General features: G+C 41.2%; 1 protein-coding gene across 1 annotated transcript in view; it reads left to right on the top strand.

Moving 5' to 3' along the window:
• Positions 1-14,662, top strand: part of CFAP46 (cilia and flagella associated protein 46) — a 363,053-nt gene that overhangs the window by 139,748 nt on the left and 208,643 nt on the right. The window contains exon 23 of the mRNA XM_082268864.1: positions 3,063-3,226. Within this exon, the coding sequence (XP_082124990.1) occupies positions 3,063-3,226 (164 nt within the window). The remainder of the gene's footprint in view (positions 1-3,062; positions 3,227-14,662) is intronic.

Genomic DNA, 14,662 nt, shown 5'->3' on the forward strand with positions numbered 1-14,662 from the left:
AGGGCTGCGCGGGTCCTTTGTGCTCTGTTTCTCTACCACTCCTTCTGTTCCGTGCGCTGCATTTATCTCCAGTATGGTAAATTAGCGGTGATGGGGAAAGGGAGCTATCTGAACATGCTGGTCAGCATCCACAGAGCAGATTTTAACAAGGAAAAGTGCTATGTGCCCTAGAACCCTTGGGGGATTTACCAAGTCTTTTAAATATCTGAAGAAACTTCTTCAAGCATTCAAAATTACTTTTTCCCAGAGACCTTCTTAATCTGTTGCTGCAGATATGTGTAGCGGAAAAGGTTGGGCTTTAATTCCCACACGCTCCATGTATGCATCTTTAGGTGGCCGTAGTTCCTGTCCTCTCTGTGCAAGTTATCTGTAGAGATCTGTCCGATACTAGGCAGTTTAAAGCTGAGCTCTGGGCAAACAATTTTATATATTCTTTATCCTCCAAGAATACACAAATGCACTTCTGGAAGAATGGTCAAACTTTCCCATAGACACACTCCTAAGCCTTGTGGACAGCCTTCCCAAAAGAGTTGAAGCTGTTATAGCTGCAAAGGGTGAGGCAACTCAAAGGGTGAGCCGAACAAAGTCTGGGATGCCATTAAAGGTCATGTGTGTGTAAAGGCAGGAGTCCCAATACTTTTGACAATATTGTGTGTATATATATATATATGTGTGTGTGTGTGTGTCTGTATATCTATCTATCTTTCTATCTATCTATATATATATATATATATCTATATATATATATATATATATATAGATATATATATATATATATATATATATAATATATATATATATATATATAGACACACACTATATTACCAATAGTATTGGGACACGCGCTTTTCCATGCACATAAACTTTATTGACATCCCAGTCTTTGTCCGTAGGGTTCAATATTGAGTTGAGGGGGACGAACTTCCGAGTGATTGCGCTGTGTTGCGATCTCCTGGAAGTGGGGACACGTACCTGTCAAAAACTGGTACCCGGAATGTGGCACTGGAATGGGGGAGGAGTCAGATAAACTGAACTTTCACTTTTGGGTGGAACTCCGCTTTAAGCGTTCCCTTTACTGGAACTAAGGGGCCAAGCCCAACCCCTGAAAAACAACCCCACACCATATTTCCCCTCCACCAAATGATTCGGACCAGTGCACAAAGCAAGGTCCATAAAGATATGGGTGAGCTAGTTTAGGGTGGAGGAACTTGACTGGCCTTCAAAGAGTCCTGACCTCAACCCAATAGAACACCTTTGGGATGAATTAGAGCTCAGACTGCGAGCCAGGCCTTCCCGTCAAGTATTAGTGCCTGACCTCACAAATGCGCTTCTGGAAGAATAGTTAAACAATCCCATAGACACACTCCTAAACCTTGTGGACAGCCTTCCAAGAAGAGTTGAAGCTGTTATAGCTGCAAAGGGTGGGCCAACTCAATATTGAACCCTACGGTCTAAGACTAGAAATACATTAAAGTTCATGTGCGTGTAAAGGCAAGCGTCCCAATACTTTTGGCAATATATGACAATATGGTAATATATATATAAATATATGTATTATTGATCGACCGATATCGTTTTTTTTAACGCTGATACCGATATTTTGGTCATTGGATAGCGGTATCGGACGATATTGGCTGATATTTTCGGACAATACATTTTTTTTTTGTTTGTAATGTCTACAGGTACTGTGGTGGAGGGATCTGGGGGTCTAAAAGACCCCAAACCCCTCCTCTGCAATTAAAAGCATTCAAAACACCAAGTTTGGCTGTTTTGAATGCTGTAATTTTTTTGAATTCGGCGCCGCCAGTACCCGGAAGTGATGCCATGTCATGACATCACTTCCAGGAAATCGGCACCGGAAAAAATGGAGACCCAGTCAGACGGCGGCAGTGCAGGTAGGATGCCCGGGTCTCCCGGTAGGACGGGATACCCAGGCGAGCCACGGAAGGCGGTGGGAGGGGTCGTCCCCTCCCGCTCCTTGGAATGACAGCCGAGCGGCTTCTCTGGCGAATCTGTTGTCATTACAAGACAGCTGACCAACGGCTATGGACCCCGGTACAAGCACTTTCCCGAAATATCGGCAATATTGGTAAATCAAAAGGCCGATTCTGATATATCAGGGAAAGTGCAGATCGGCCACCGATATATATCGGTGTTGCCGATAATCGGTTGATCACTAATATACAGATATCACTCTGTATAAATAGTAGTGACATCATCACTGTGCTGAACATAGCTTGTGCAGCGAGTAGAGTAGCAGGTGGGTACAAGCTGCCTGCAGAAAGCTACAGGAGGGGGCAAATACGAGACCAATCACCCTTCAAAAGACTAAAGAGCAGCAGTGACCAATCTTTATTACTGGAAGATTGCAGGAGGAATTTTATGCTAGGTATCTGCAAATATTTGGAAGAAATAAAGGAAAGACACATTGGGGGAGATTTACTAAAACTGGAACACTAAGAATCTGGTGCAGCTGTGTGCATGGTAGCCAAACAGCTTTTAATTTCAACTTGTTAAATTAAGCTTTGACCATAAAACCTGGAAGCTTATTGGTTTCTATGCAGAGCTGCACCAGATTTTGCACTCTCCGATTTTAGTAAATCCCCCCAAAGATTCAAGTTAGAATACTCATTGCTGTTCTATTTAACTAATATTTGTTTAGCCCAGATTTCTGTCTGAACTTTCCCATGAATGGACATAATTGAGCCATAGAAGAGCTGCCCCAAATACATTGTTGAGATTGACAGACTTGGTTATGTACAAAGATGGGCAATGCAGTCATAAGAGAACATATTGATGTGTCTATTGATGTTATTCTGCTGTGGGTGCTGAACATCAGGATTGGGAAGATTTGGCCGTTGCAGATCACACTCCCTGCAGCAGAACACAAGGAGTGTAAGGCAGCACAATCTGCTGTTTATGGTCAGATTAAGACTAAGACTACACAGATGGAGGATTTGTTCATTTTTCTGAAAGAAAATGAATTCATTAATCCAGTGTACCCTAAACTAAAATGTTACAACTCCAAGTCATTCAGTGCTAATATTGTGTATCATTGCCAGGTGCTGAAAATGACCCTGGATTGCAATTGGTCGGATTCTCTTGTTGAACTGCAGACGTTAACGAGGCTGGCGCATTTTGCATACAATGCTCAGGACTTAGAATTAGCGTTATCCTGTACCCAGAGAGCTTTACATTTTGATGACAAGACAAGAAAACCGGAAGTGTAAGTATGTTTTCCAAGTATTTTTTTGCATTGGCTGCATATATGGAAATAAAACTAAAAACTAGGTAATAATTAGGTAGATTGTATTTAAATAAAACAAATAGTGTGGCGCTAAATTAATACAACATGATAGAAAATATACCATATTTATTGTGCAGAAAGACTAAAATCTAAATTAATGATAACAATCTCAAATTCATAAAGCGCAAGTTTTGAAATAAATGCAAATTTACATTTCATGAAAAAAAACACCAACATAATGAAATGAGTGTGTTAAAAAACAATATTCAGTGCTTGCCTCGGCAGCACATATACTAAAATTGGAACGATACAGAGAAGATTAGCATGGCCCCTGCGCAAGGATGACACGCAAATTCGTGAAGCGTTCCATATTTAAAAAAAAAAAAAAAAAAAAACAATATTCAAATCCTATAAAGAAATAATAAGTCCCAATTCATGAATTAAGAAAAAAAAATGGGTAATTCATGTCCAATATCCAAAGAAATGTAAGGTTCAACGTCCCATATCCAAGTGCAAGTGAATGCCGCTCTTATCCAATAAATAAAAGCAATCCAAGAAATAGATACCGTATTTGCCGGCGTATAAGACGACCCCCTAATTTTCAAGTTAAAACATAGGTTTTGGGCTATACTCGCCATATAAGACTACCCCCATCCGAGGCAACACCATTTAAAAACATCAGATTTGATTTAAATACCATCATTTTTATCCAAATGGTTATGACTTACCAGTACCTAAAATCCTTCAAAATCCTCATCATGTTCATCATCTGACATCATCCCTATTAATCTCCAAGTAGGGTAAGTACACAAATGTCCCTATTAATCTCTAAGCAGGGTAAGTACACAAACGTCCCTATTAATCTCCAAGCAGGGTAAGTACACAAACGTCCCTATTAATCTCCAAGCAGGGTAAGTGAACAAATGTCCCTATTAATCTCCAAGTAGGGTAAGAACACAAACGTTCCTATTAATCTCCAAGAAGGGTAAGTACACAAATGTCCCTATTAATATCCAAGCCGGGTAAGTACACAAACGTTCCTATTAATCTCCAAGCAGGGTAAGTACACAAACGTCCCTATTAATCTCCAAGCCGGGTAAGTACACAAACGTTCCTATTAATCTCCAAGCAGGGTAAGTACACAAACGTCCCTATTAATCTCCAAGCCGGGTAAGTACACAAACGTTCCTATTAATCTCCAAGCAGGGTAAGTACACAAACGTTCCTATTAATCTCCAAGCAGGGTAAGTACACAAACGTTCCTATTAATCTCCAAGTAGGGTAATTACACAAACATCCCTATTAATCTCCAAGTAGGGTAAGAACACAAACATCCCTATTATCCTCCAAGCAGGGTAATTACACAAACATCCCTATTAATCTCCAAGCAGGGTAAGTACACAAACGTCCCTATTAATCTCCAAGTGGGTTAAGAACACAAACGTTCCTATAAGCCTCGGTTTCCACTAGTGCGGCTACAAAGTCGTGCTACTTCTAGCACGACTTCGTAGCAAAAGTAAACTGCGGCTTCAGTTAGACTTGTCCCTCATATATAGAGGGAAGTCGCGCTCAAAAGTAGTACAAGATTTACTTTTGAGGTCGCGGCAACTGAAGCCGCGGCAGTGGAAACGGGCCCCATTGAAAACAATGGGTTTTGACTTGCTGTGCGACTTGACATGTGTCAAGTCGCACCGCAAGTCGCACTAGTGGAAACCGAGCCTTAATCTCCAAGCAGGGTAAGTACACAAACGTTCCTATTAATCTCCAAGTAGGGTAATTACACAAACATCCCTATTAATCTCCAAGTAGGGTAAGAACACAAACATCCCTATTATCCTCCAAGCAGGGTAATTACACAAACATCCCTATTAATCTCCAAGCAGGGTAAGTACACAAACGTCCCTATTAATCTCCAAGCAGGGTAAGTACACAAACATCCCTATTAATCTCCAAGCAGGGTAAGTACACAAACATCCCTATTAATCTCCAAGCAGGGTAAGAACACAAACATCCCTATTAATCTCCAAGTAGGGTAAGTACACAAACGTCCCTATTAATCTCCAAGCAGGGTAAGTACACAAACATCCCTATTAATCTCCAAGCAGGGTAATTACACAAACATCCCTATTAATCTCCAAGTAGGGTAAGAACACAAACATCCCTATTAATCTCCAAGTAGGGTAATTACACAAGCATTCCTATTAATCTCCAAGCAGGGTAAGTACACAAACATCCCTATTAATCTCCAAGGTAAGTACACTTCATTAATATGTTGAAAGGGGGGGGGATGAAGAGGAACCAGGGATGGAAAAATATAAGCAGATCAAACATCAGCTTTAACTGATACCACTGCAACAATAGTGATCTTGCTTTTGTTCAGAATATGATGAGTAATGCTGGCCATACACTATACGAAAAATTATTCAAACTAAATCTAGAAAAATGAACACTCGGCCGTTAGAGCAGATGATCGTGCCATCATGTAATGATTGATAAATAGTTCAATGGACATAAATGAATTCATTTTTTGTTCAGTTTTTCACATATACCTGGTGCAAACAGTTTGGACGAGAAACATATTAACCTTTCAATTTATCGTTCTTTCGGCAGAAAATTTCTAAACTTGTCCTTCGTTTTTTCGACTCAAAAACGTCACAACCGATTACCGATTTGTGCCCATTAACTGACCGAAAAACGAATGAACTGTCTGGATGACCGAATTTCAGCCAATTTTTCTTATAGTGTATGGCCAGCATAAGTATCATTCACTGTCTCCAAGCTGCGTCCTTGGGGCTAGATGCGGCTCTTTGCTTGCTTTTATCTGGCTCTGTGGGCATTATTCCAACAGTGGGGCATAGTTCCTGCCACTGACACCAACAATGGGACACTATTCCTCCTACTGACACCAATCATGGGGCACTATTCCTCCCATTGACCTCAATGATGGTAAACTATTCCTCTTACTGACACCAATGATGGTAAACTGTTCCTCCCTTTGACCTCAATGGTGGGGCACTATTCCTCTTACTGCACCAATGACGGTACACTATTCCTCCCACTGGCACTAATGATGGTGCACTATTCCTCCCACTGACACCAATGATGGTACATTATTCCTCCCACTGACACCAATGATGGGGACCTGTTACTCCCACTGACACCAATGATGGGGAACTGTTCCTCCCACTGACACCAATGATGGTACACTATTCCTCCCACTGACACCAATGATGGTGCACTATTCCTCCCACTGACACCAATGATGGTACACTATTACTCCGACTGACACCAATGATGGTACATTATTCCTCCCACTGACACCAATGATGGGGAACTGTTCCTCCCACTGTCACCAATGATGGTACACTATTCCTCCAACTGACACCAATGATGATGCACTATTCCTCCCACTCACACCAATGATGGTACATTATTCCTCCCACTGACACCAATGATGGGGAACTGTTCCTCCCACTGACACCAATGATGGTACACTATTCCTCCCACTGACACCAATGATGGTGCACTATTCCTCCCACTGACACCAATTATGGTACACTATTCCTCCCACTGACACCAATGATGGTACATTATTCCTCCCACTGACACCAATGATGGGGAACTGTTCCTCCCACTGTCACCAATGATGGTACACTGTTCCTCCAACTGACACCAATGATGGTGCACTATTCCTCCCACTGACACCAATGATGGTACACTATTCCTCCCACTTACACCAATGATGGTACACTATTCCTCCCACTGACACCAATGATGGTACATTATTCCTCCCACTGACACCAATGATGGGGAACTGTTCCTCCCACTGTCACCAATGATGGTACACTATTCCTCCAACTGACACCAATGATGGTGCACTATTCCTCCCACTGGAACCAATGATGGTACACTATTCCTCCCACTTACACCAATGATGGTACACTATTCTTCCCACTGACACCAATGATGGTACACTATTCCTCCCACTGACACCAATGATGGTGCACTATTCCTCCCACTGACACCAATGATGGTACACTATTCCTCCCACTTACACCAATGATGGTACACTATTCCTCCCATTAACACCAATGATCAGGCACTATTCCTCCCATTTATACAAATGATGGCACACTCTTTCTCCCATTGACACCAATGATTGGCACTATTTCTCCCATTGATACCAGCTATTGGGCACTATTACTCCCCCTAATACTAAACATAGAGCATTGTTTATTCCCTGTGATTTCGGGACATTTTCTACTCCCACTGGCCACAGTGTGGCCCCCCTAAAGTTTGAAGGACCGTAAACTGGCCCTTTGTTTAGAAAGTTTGGAGACCCCTGCTCTAAAGGAAACCCTGTTACTTTCCTTTTCCTCTGAAAATGTGTGTTGCTTGGCTGAGTCTTGGTTCAGTACTCTTAATCAATGACTTTGTATAAGCATTCCGATGGGGACCTCTAATACATCATCAACTCTCCTGAACTGCATGCTTGTTCTGTATCAATGTCTAAGAAAGCACTAACAACAAATGGGTCAGCATAACAGCCAGGCAACTAGCATTTTTAGATGGGGTCAAGAAAATCTGTCCCCATATTTTCTTTCATACTTTAACTAAGAACATGGACAAAATGGATAATGCTGTCATATCCAGACATTGATGAATTTAGATCTTCAATAATGTGTGCTGTGGCTGACAGATTTTAGATATATTTCATGTATTTATTATGTAATTTTCTAAATAGCAATCTATCTCCTTGTTTTAGGTAATATTTATTTTTTATACTTTCTGTTATTCGTTTGTTTACTAGCGTAGGTGATAAACATACAGAATCTTCCTGTCTTTATTTTTGTTTAGCAAATTTTATTATGTTATATTTAATTTACATAAAGACTTTTTTGATTTATAGTGAATTGCGTGCTCACAAAAGAGCTGTCTGCAGCAGGGCTGTATTTTAGATCGGTGTAACAAAATTGGTCCTTGCTGTCGCTGTCATTTATGAGCTGAGACCAACTAAAAGGCAACACTGACATCTGCTGCCAAAATATGGTATTGCACAATCCTTTTAATACAAGGATTATGTCTGCCTCTTATAGAGTGATATCTATACCACTCCATAGCTGTATTATTATTAATAATAATAACATTAGTAGTAGTGTTTAACATGCACTTCAGATCACAAAGTCCTATTTGTGTATTAAATAGAAAACCTTGTGTCTAGAGTCTTGTGTCTAGTGATGGATATATAATCAGACTTTTCACAATGATATGTAAACTTCTAATAATTAAATTCACCTATTTGCCCTGTTTTGGTCTAGTAAATATACAATCAAAAATGTTTGTTGTATCTGTTTGATTAGTGCGAAAAATACTAATTTATTCTGCCAGTAATGGGACCTGATAACATGGGACAGCTTAGTGGTTAGCACCTCTGCCTGCCAACACTGGGGCCCCCAGTTCAAATCCTAACCAGGCAAAAGATAAACAAAACCAGGCGCACATCCAACCTAGTGTATTATAGTTTTTATTACAGGAAAATGAATCAATATAAAATGCACTCACATGGTACAGTAAATACTGGGCATATGTAGGTTCCTCTCCGCTGTATGGCCTCTTCAGATCCCCCACTGTACCCACTCAGTGTCCCCTGAAAAGTGAAGCTCCCCTCAGGACGAGCGATCCGCTGCCCCTCCGGCAGATCCCACACTGGACCCACTCAATGTCCCCTGGAAAGTGAAGCTCCCCTCAGGGCAAGCGATCCACTGCACCTCCGGCGTCTCTAAAAACCTGAAGAGGAAGGCTACGTCTCCGAAACATGTTATCACAGCAACCAGTGCTGGGCCACAGTTTTCATCCTCCACTACCATCTGCCGGAGTTGTTCCGTCCCCATAGTTATCGGCTTCTGCCTGGATCCTTGTGCGCATGTGTGGGATTCACGGCAGGGACAGCGGGGTCGGGTGCAGGCACACTAGGCAGAGACGCCGGAGGTGCAGCGGATCGCTTGCCCTGAGGGGAGCTTCACTTTCCAGGGGACATTGAGTGGGTCCAGTGTGGGATCTGCTGGAGGTGCAGCGGATCGCTCGTCCTGAGGGGAGCTTCACTTTCCAGGGGACACTGAATGGGTACAGTGTGGGATCTGCCGGAGGTGCAGCGGATCGCTCGCCCTGAGGGGAGCTTCACTTTCCAGGGGACACTGAGTGGGTACAGTGTGGGTTCTGAAGAGGCCATACAGCGGAGAGGAACCTACATATTCCTTTTATAAAAACTATAATACACTAGGTTGGATGTGCGCCTGGTTTTGTTTATCTTTTGCACAGTGTTCTCTTCCGCCACCCAGTGGAGTTGACTGGAGCAGCAGCCACCTAGCTTAAATAGACTATGTTTTGGAAGGAAGACACACAAGCTACATTTAGATTGGTATAATCTGGTAAATGATGGTAAAGATCACCTTGTACCTTGTATGTATATGTTGTATTTTAAATCCTAACCAGGCCCCTACCTGCATGGAGTTTGCATGTTTACCCTGTGCTTGCATGGGTTTCTTCCTCCCACACTCCAAAGACCTACTGGTAGGTATATTGGCACCTGTCTAAAACTGACCCTAGAATGTATGCATATGTGATAGGAACCTTAGATTGTAAGCTCCTTCAATACAGGGACTGATGTGGATGTACAGCTTGCATAAATTGTCAGTATAAATACCTGTAATAATATAATAAATAGCTTCTTGCACTCTCTCTGTGCTGCACTTTTATCACTGTACAACAGAACACCCCCCCCCCCCTATATTATGGAAAAGATGGAAGGGGAAGGTGTTCTGTAGCTGTTTGCTAGGGTATAAATGCTTCACCATAGTAGGTTGTCGACCTAGAACAGCAAATGTGTTACTGAATGAATCACCAAGTGAAAATAAAGGTAAGCAAACCTAAAAAGCAAACTAATGCAGCACCACATTTAGAAACTGGTAAGCTGCAATATATAACATTGATAGTCTTGGGTTTAGCTACAGCGCATCCGGAAAGTATTCACAGCGCTTCACTTTTTCCACATTTTGTTATGCTACAGTCTTATTTCAAAATGTATTAAATTCATTATTTTCCACAAAATTCTACAAACAATACCCCATAATGACAACGTGAAAGAAGCTTGTTTAAAATCTTTGCAAATGTATAGAAAATAAAATACAAAAAAATCCCATGTACATAAGTATTCACAGCCTTTACCATGACACTCAAAATTAAGCTCAGGAGCATCCTGTTTACACTGATCATCCTTGAGATGTTTCTACAACTGTGGTGAGTTCAGTTGATTGGATATGATTTAGAAACACACACACACCTGTCTATATAAGGTCCCACAGTTAACAGTGCATGTCAGAGCACAAACCAAGCCATGAAGTGCAAGGATTTGTCTGCAGTAATAAGGCTTACCTATATGTGCTATAAATATCTCCTAAACATGCACCGTTTAGGAGATTTTTACAGTGCATGCAGCCGATGACGTCATCGGCGCATGCGCTCTGAAGGAACAGCCACCCGTGCCGTTCCTTCAGAGCCCAGTGCCGTGAATGGCGGCTCCCGTGCGCATGTGCGGGAGTGATGTAATCGCTCCTCTGGCCAATCAGATGGCCGGAGGACGTGAACAAGGAAGCAGGGCCGCTGGACATGTCGGCCGCCCTGTCGCTGAGCGGGCGGCACTGTGAGGGCTTTGTTTTAAGGGAAGTATTTCATAATGAGCTATTGTGATTTTTTTTTTCTTTTTTTAGCTTTTTATTTTTAATACATTTTCAAAGATTTCAAACAAACCTACTTTACATTGTCATTATGGGGTATTGTTTGTAGAATTTTGAGGAAAATAATGAATTAAATACATTTTGGAATAAGGCTGTAACATAACAAAATGTGGAAAAGCGAAGCACTGTGAATACTTTCCGGATGCGCTGTACATTGTAATCCAGCTATTTATTTTGTTTGTGGTCAGTTTAAAGATGTTTATTCTATATGAAAATTGGACATAAGATGTGGATATACATACACAGAATTTTGGGGGAGATTTCCTAAAAAATGTGCACACGGAATCTGGAGCAGCCGTTTATGGTAGCCAATTCGCTTCTAACTTCAGCTTGTTCAATTAAGCTTTGACAAAAACAAAACCTAGAAGCTTATTAGTTTCTATGCAGAGATGCACCAGATTTTGTGTGCTCCAGTTTTAGTAAATCTCCCCCTGTGTGTCCAATAGGATGTACGGATCCTAATGCTGGCCACACATTAATCAATATTTTATGTGTTCCAATCATTTTTAATCAATCAAATCTCTTAAACGATCATTCAACAAAAGAAGTAGCTTTGGCTCCATCTATCTAATGACTTTCCTGGTTAAAAGTTTAACAAATAAAGCAAACAAAATTAGAAAGTGATATTTTAAGAACCGATTTATTGCTCCACACACACCATGCAGTTTGCTTTAGAGTCGGTTCACACTGGGGCGACACGACTCTGCACGACTTCGGGGGGGACTTGTGCATTCCCATGCACCACGACTTCGGAGCGACTTGCAGGGACTTCACATAATGGAAGTCTATGCAAGTCGCTCCGAGGTCGCCCCGAAGTAGTACAGGACCCTTTTTCTAAGTCGGAGCGACTTGTGTCGCTCCTATTAGAATGGGTCCTGTAGCGGTCAATGGACCGCGAGGGAGTGCGACTTGTCAGGCTGACAAGTCGCCTGACAAGTCGCGGCAATGTGAACCGGCTCTAAAAGTCAACAGAATTTTCCAACCAATTTGCCCTCTTTCATCTTTAATTCTTTCCTACAAAATCAGTTAAAAGTGATGCAATTGGTTGTAAAAAAAATTATCAACATTTGCTGGATTGCAACGAATGATTGATCATTTTAATAATTTATTTTATTTTTTATTTATTTCAGGTACTTATATAGCGCTGTCAATTTTACGTAGCGCTTTACATATACATTGTACATTCACCTCAGTCCCTGCCCTCAAGGAGCTTACAATCTAAGGTCCCTAACTCACATACATACACAGTAGGGCCAATTTATATACAGGATCCAATTAACCTACCAGCATGTCTTTGGAGTGTGGGAGGATAATTGCTCCATATATAGCAATAAGGGTCACCGTTTCACTTTTGATCAATTCTGTTACTGTTATGAAACTTGATAAGTTCTCTTCTAACATTTAGGGCTTAAGATACACTAGCCGAAAAATCATTCAAACTCATTTTTGAAAAACGAAAAATCGGCCGTGAGAGCAGCCATCATGTAATGACCGAATTATGAACGATAAATTGTTCAATGGAGATAAATGAATCTATTTTTCGTTCATTTTATCACATGTGCCTAAGGCAAAGACTTCGGGCGAGAAACATATTAACCTTTCAATTTATCGTTCGTTCTGCAGAATTTTCCAAACTGTTCCTTCGATTTTTCGGCTCTGAAAAGTTAAAACCGATTTTCTATTTGTGCCCATTAACTGGATGAAAACCGAACGAATGGACCAAATGACAGATTTTCAAAACGATTTTTCGGCTAGTGTATGGCCAGCATAATTAACATGGGCAGAAAAAAAAAACTGCATTTAGATGTGTACAGTTTTGTATTCATCCAAACCTAGCACTATAGTAATCAATAAGCCCATGCACACAGCTGCCTCTCCATGCATAAATGTGCACTACGCTTAGCCTTGCACAAAATAAGCAGGACAAAAGCTGCATCCAGGGCCGCACGGAACTGCTGATTTTACACATGCATGTGCATTAACACATGTAAATGCATGTAACTGCACATAAACACATGCACAAATAACAAAAAAATGCCATTAGAAGAACTGTACGCATCAAACTACTGTATGCATCTAAATGCGAGTTCTTTAGGCATATATTTTATGCAGAATCTTCAACAATCTGTGCCAGAAAGAATCTGCATTCCGTGCAGAAAATACACATATGCCCTTGTGAATAAAGCCTAACGCTCAATTTGTTATCACAAATACAAAAAGATTTGGGATTTGGCATACTTTTAGAATTAAAATGTATGTCCAACCAAAACATTTTTCTTTTGAGTTTACAGTGCTAACCGGGGCTTTGTTGGAGAGATACCCCTTCACCTACTGTCACTTTGAAAGTCAGGGAAATTCTCAAACAGCAACACAGATATAAATAAACATACTTTAACTAGAACTATATATAACTACTCAAACCCTCCCATTCTCCTATTCTCTATGCCAGGGCTTCCCAAACTTTTTTGGGCCGAGACCCACTTGTGAATATAGTTATTTTTCGGGACCCACTTGCTTGTAATTGAATATTGTAAAGCGCTACAGAGTTTGTGAATGGCCTGGTCATTAACCTCCCTAGCGATATTCCGGAGTGTGACTCGGGGTTAAATTTCAGTGCCAAAAGCGGTAACCCCGAGCCACACTCGGGGTACCGCTAGGGAGATCGCTGGATCCTGTAAGAGAGAGGGTACTCATCTTGTCCCCGGGCCCCGTGACACTCGCAGGGGGGTGGAACCGGCGGCAAATTCAAACAGTAAAACACACCAAACACACTGATACATTGCAAAATAAAATAAATTCACATTAGTGTGCCCTTTCCTGCAGTTTTACTGTACTTTATATATATATATATATATATATATATATATGTATGTATATACACATACATACTTTAACTTATTTATAGTTATTTATTATAGTATAATTTATGATTTTGTGTTTCAAACTTTATCATACCCGAGATGTTATAAAGAAGAACGCACAGTAAAAAAAAAATCATATGTAAATATTTGGTTTGGGCTGCTCGTTCTTAAGAATTACATGCAAAATAATGGTACCGCTTTCAGCACCTAAAATCAGAAAGAATCATAAAGCCAGGGAGGTTAAGGGGCAAATCTTTCCGGTCCAGAAGTGGTTAAACCTGCAGGGGGAACCAGTGTTTTTATTTGTAAATGACTTTACTACTGCTTTAGGCCTGGTTCACATGTATGCAGGTTGGCAGCCCACATTTGCACAGGCATAGCAGCCCATTGATTTGAATGGTCTGCTATGCCCTCGTTTTCCGCTGAAAAAAGGTGCATGCAGCATTTAAAAAAATTCAGTGGCCTTGAAATCCATCCAGCTTTTATACATACATGCGACTTACCGGCAGTAACTGCACTGGCAAGCTTTCTGCGGTTTTATATACGGGGGCTCAGCATTTAAAAACACAGTTTGCGTGTGCAGGAACTGCAGGTAAGTTGCATGGTGCAAAAGCAGGATGGATTTCAAGGCCACTGGATTTTTTTAAATGCTGCATGCACCTTTTTTCGGTGAAAAATGCAGGCATAGCAGCCCATTCAAATCAATGGGCTGCTATGCTTGTGCAAATGTGGGTCGCCAACCAGGCCTAAAATAAGCCATC

The sequence above is a fragment of the Pelophylax lessonae genome, assembly GCF_965119305.1.
Source record: "Pelophylax lessonae genome assembly, chromosome: 9".
In the NCBI taxonomy this organism is placed as follows: domain Eukaryota; kingdom Metazoa; phylum Chordata; class Amphibia; order Anura; family Ranidae; genus Pelophylax; species Pelophylax lessonae.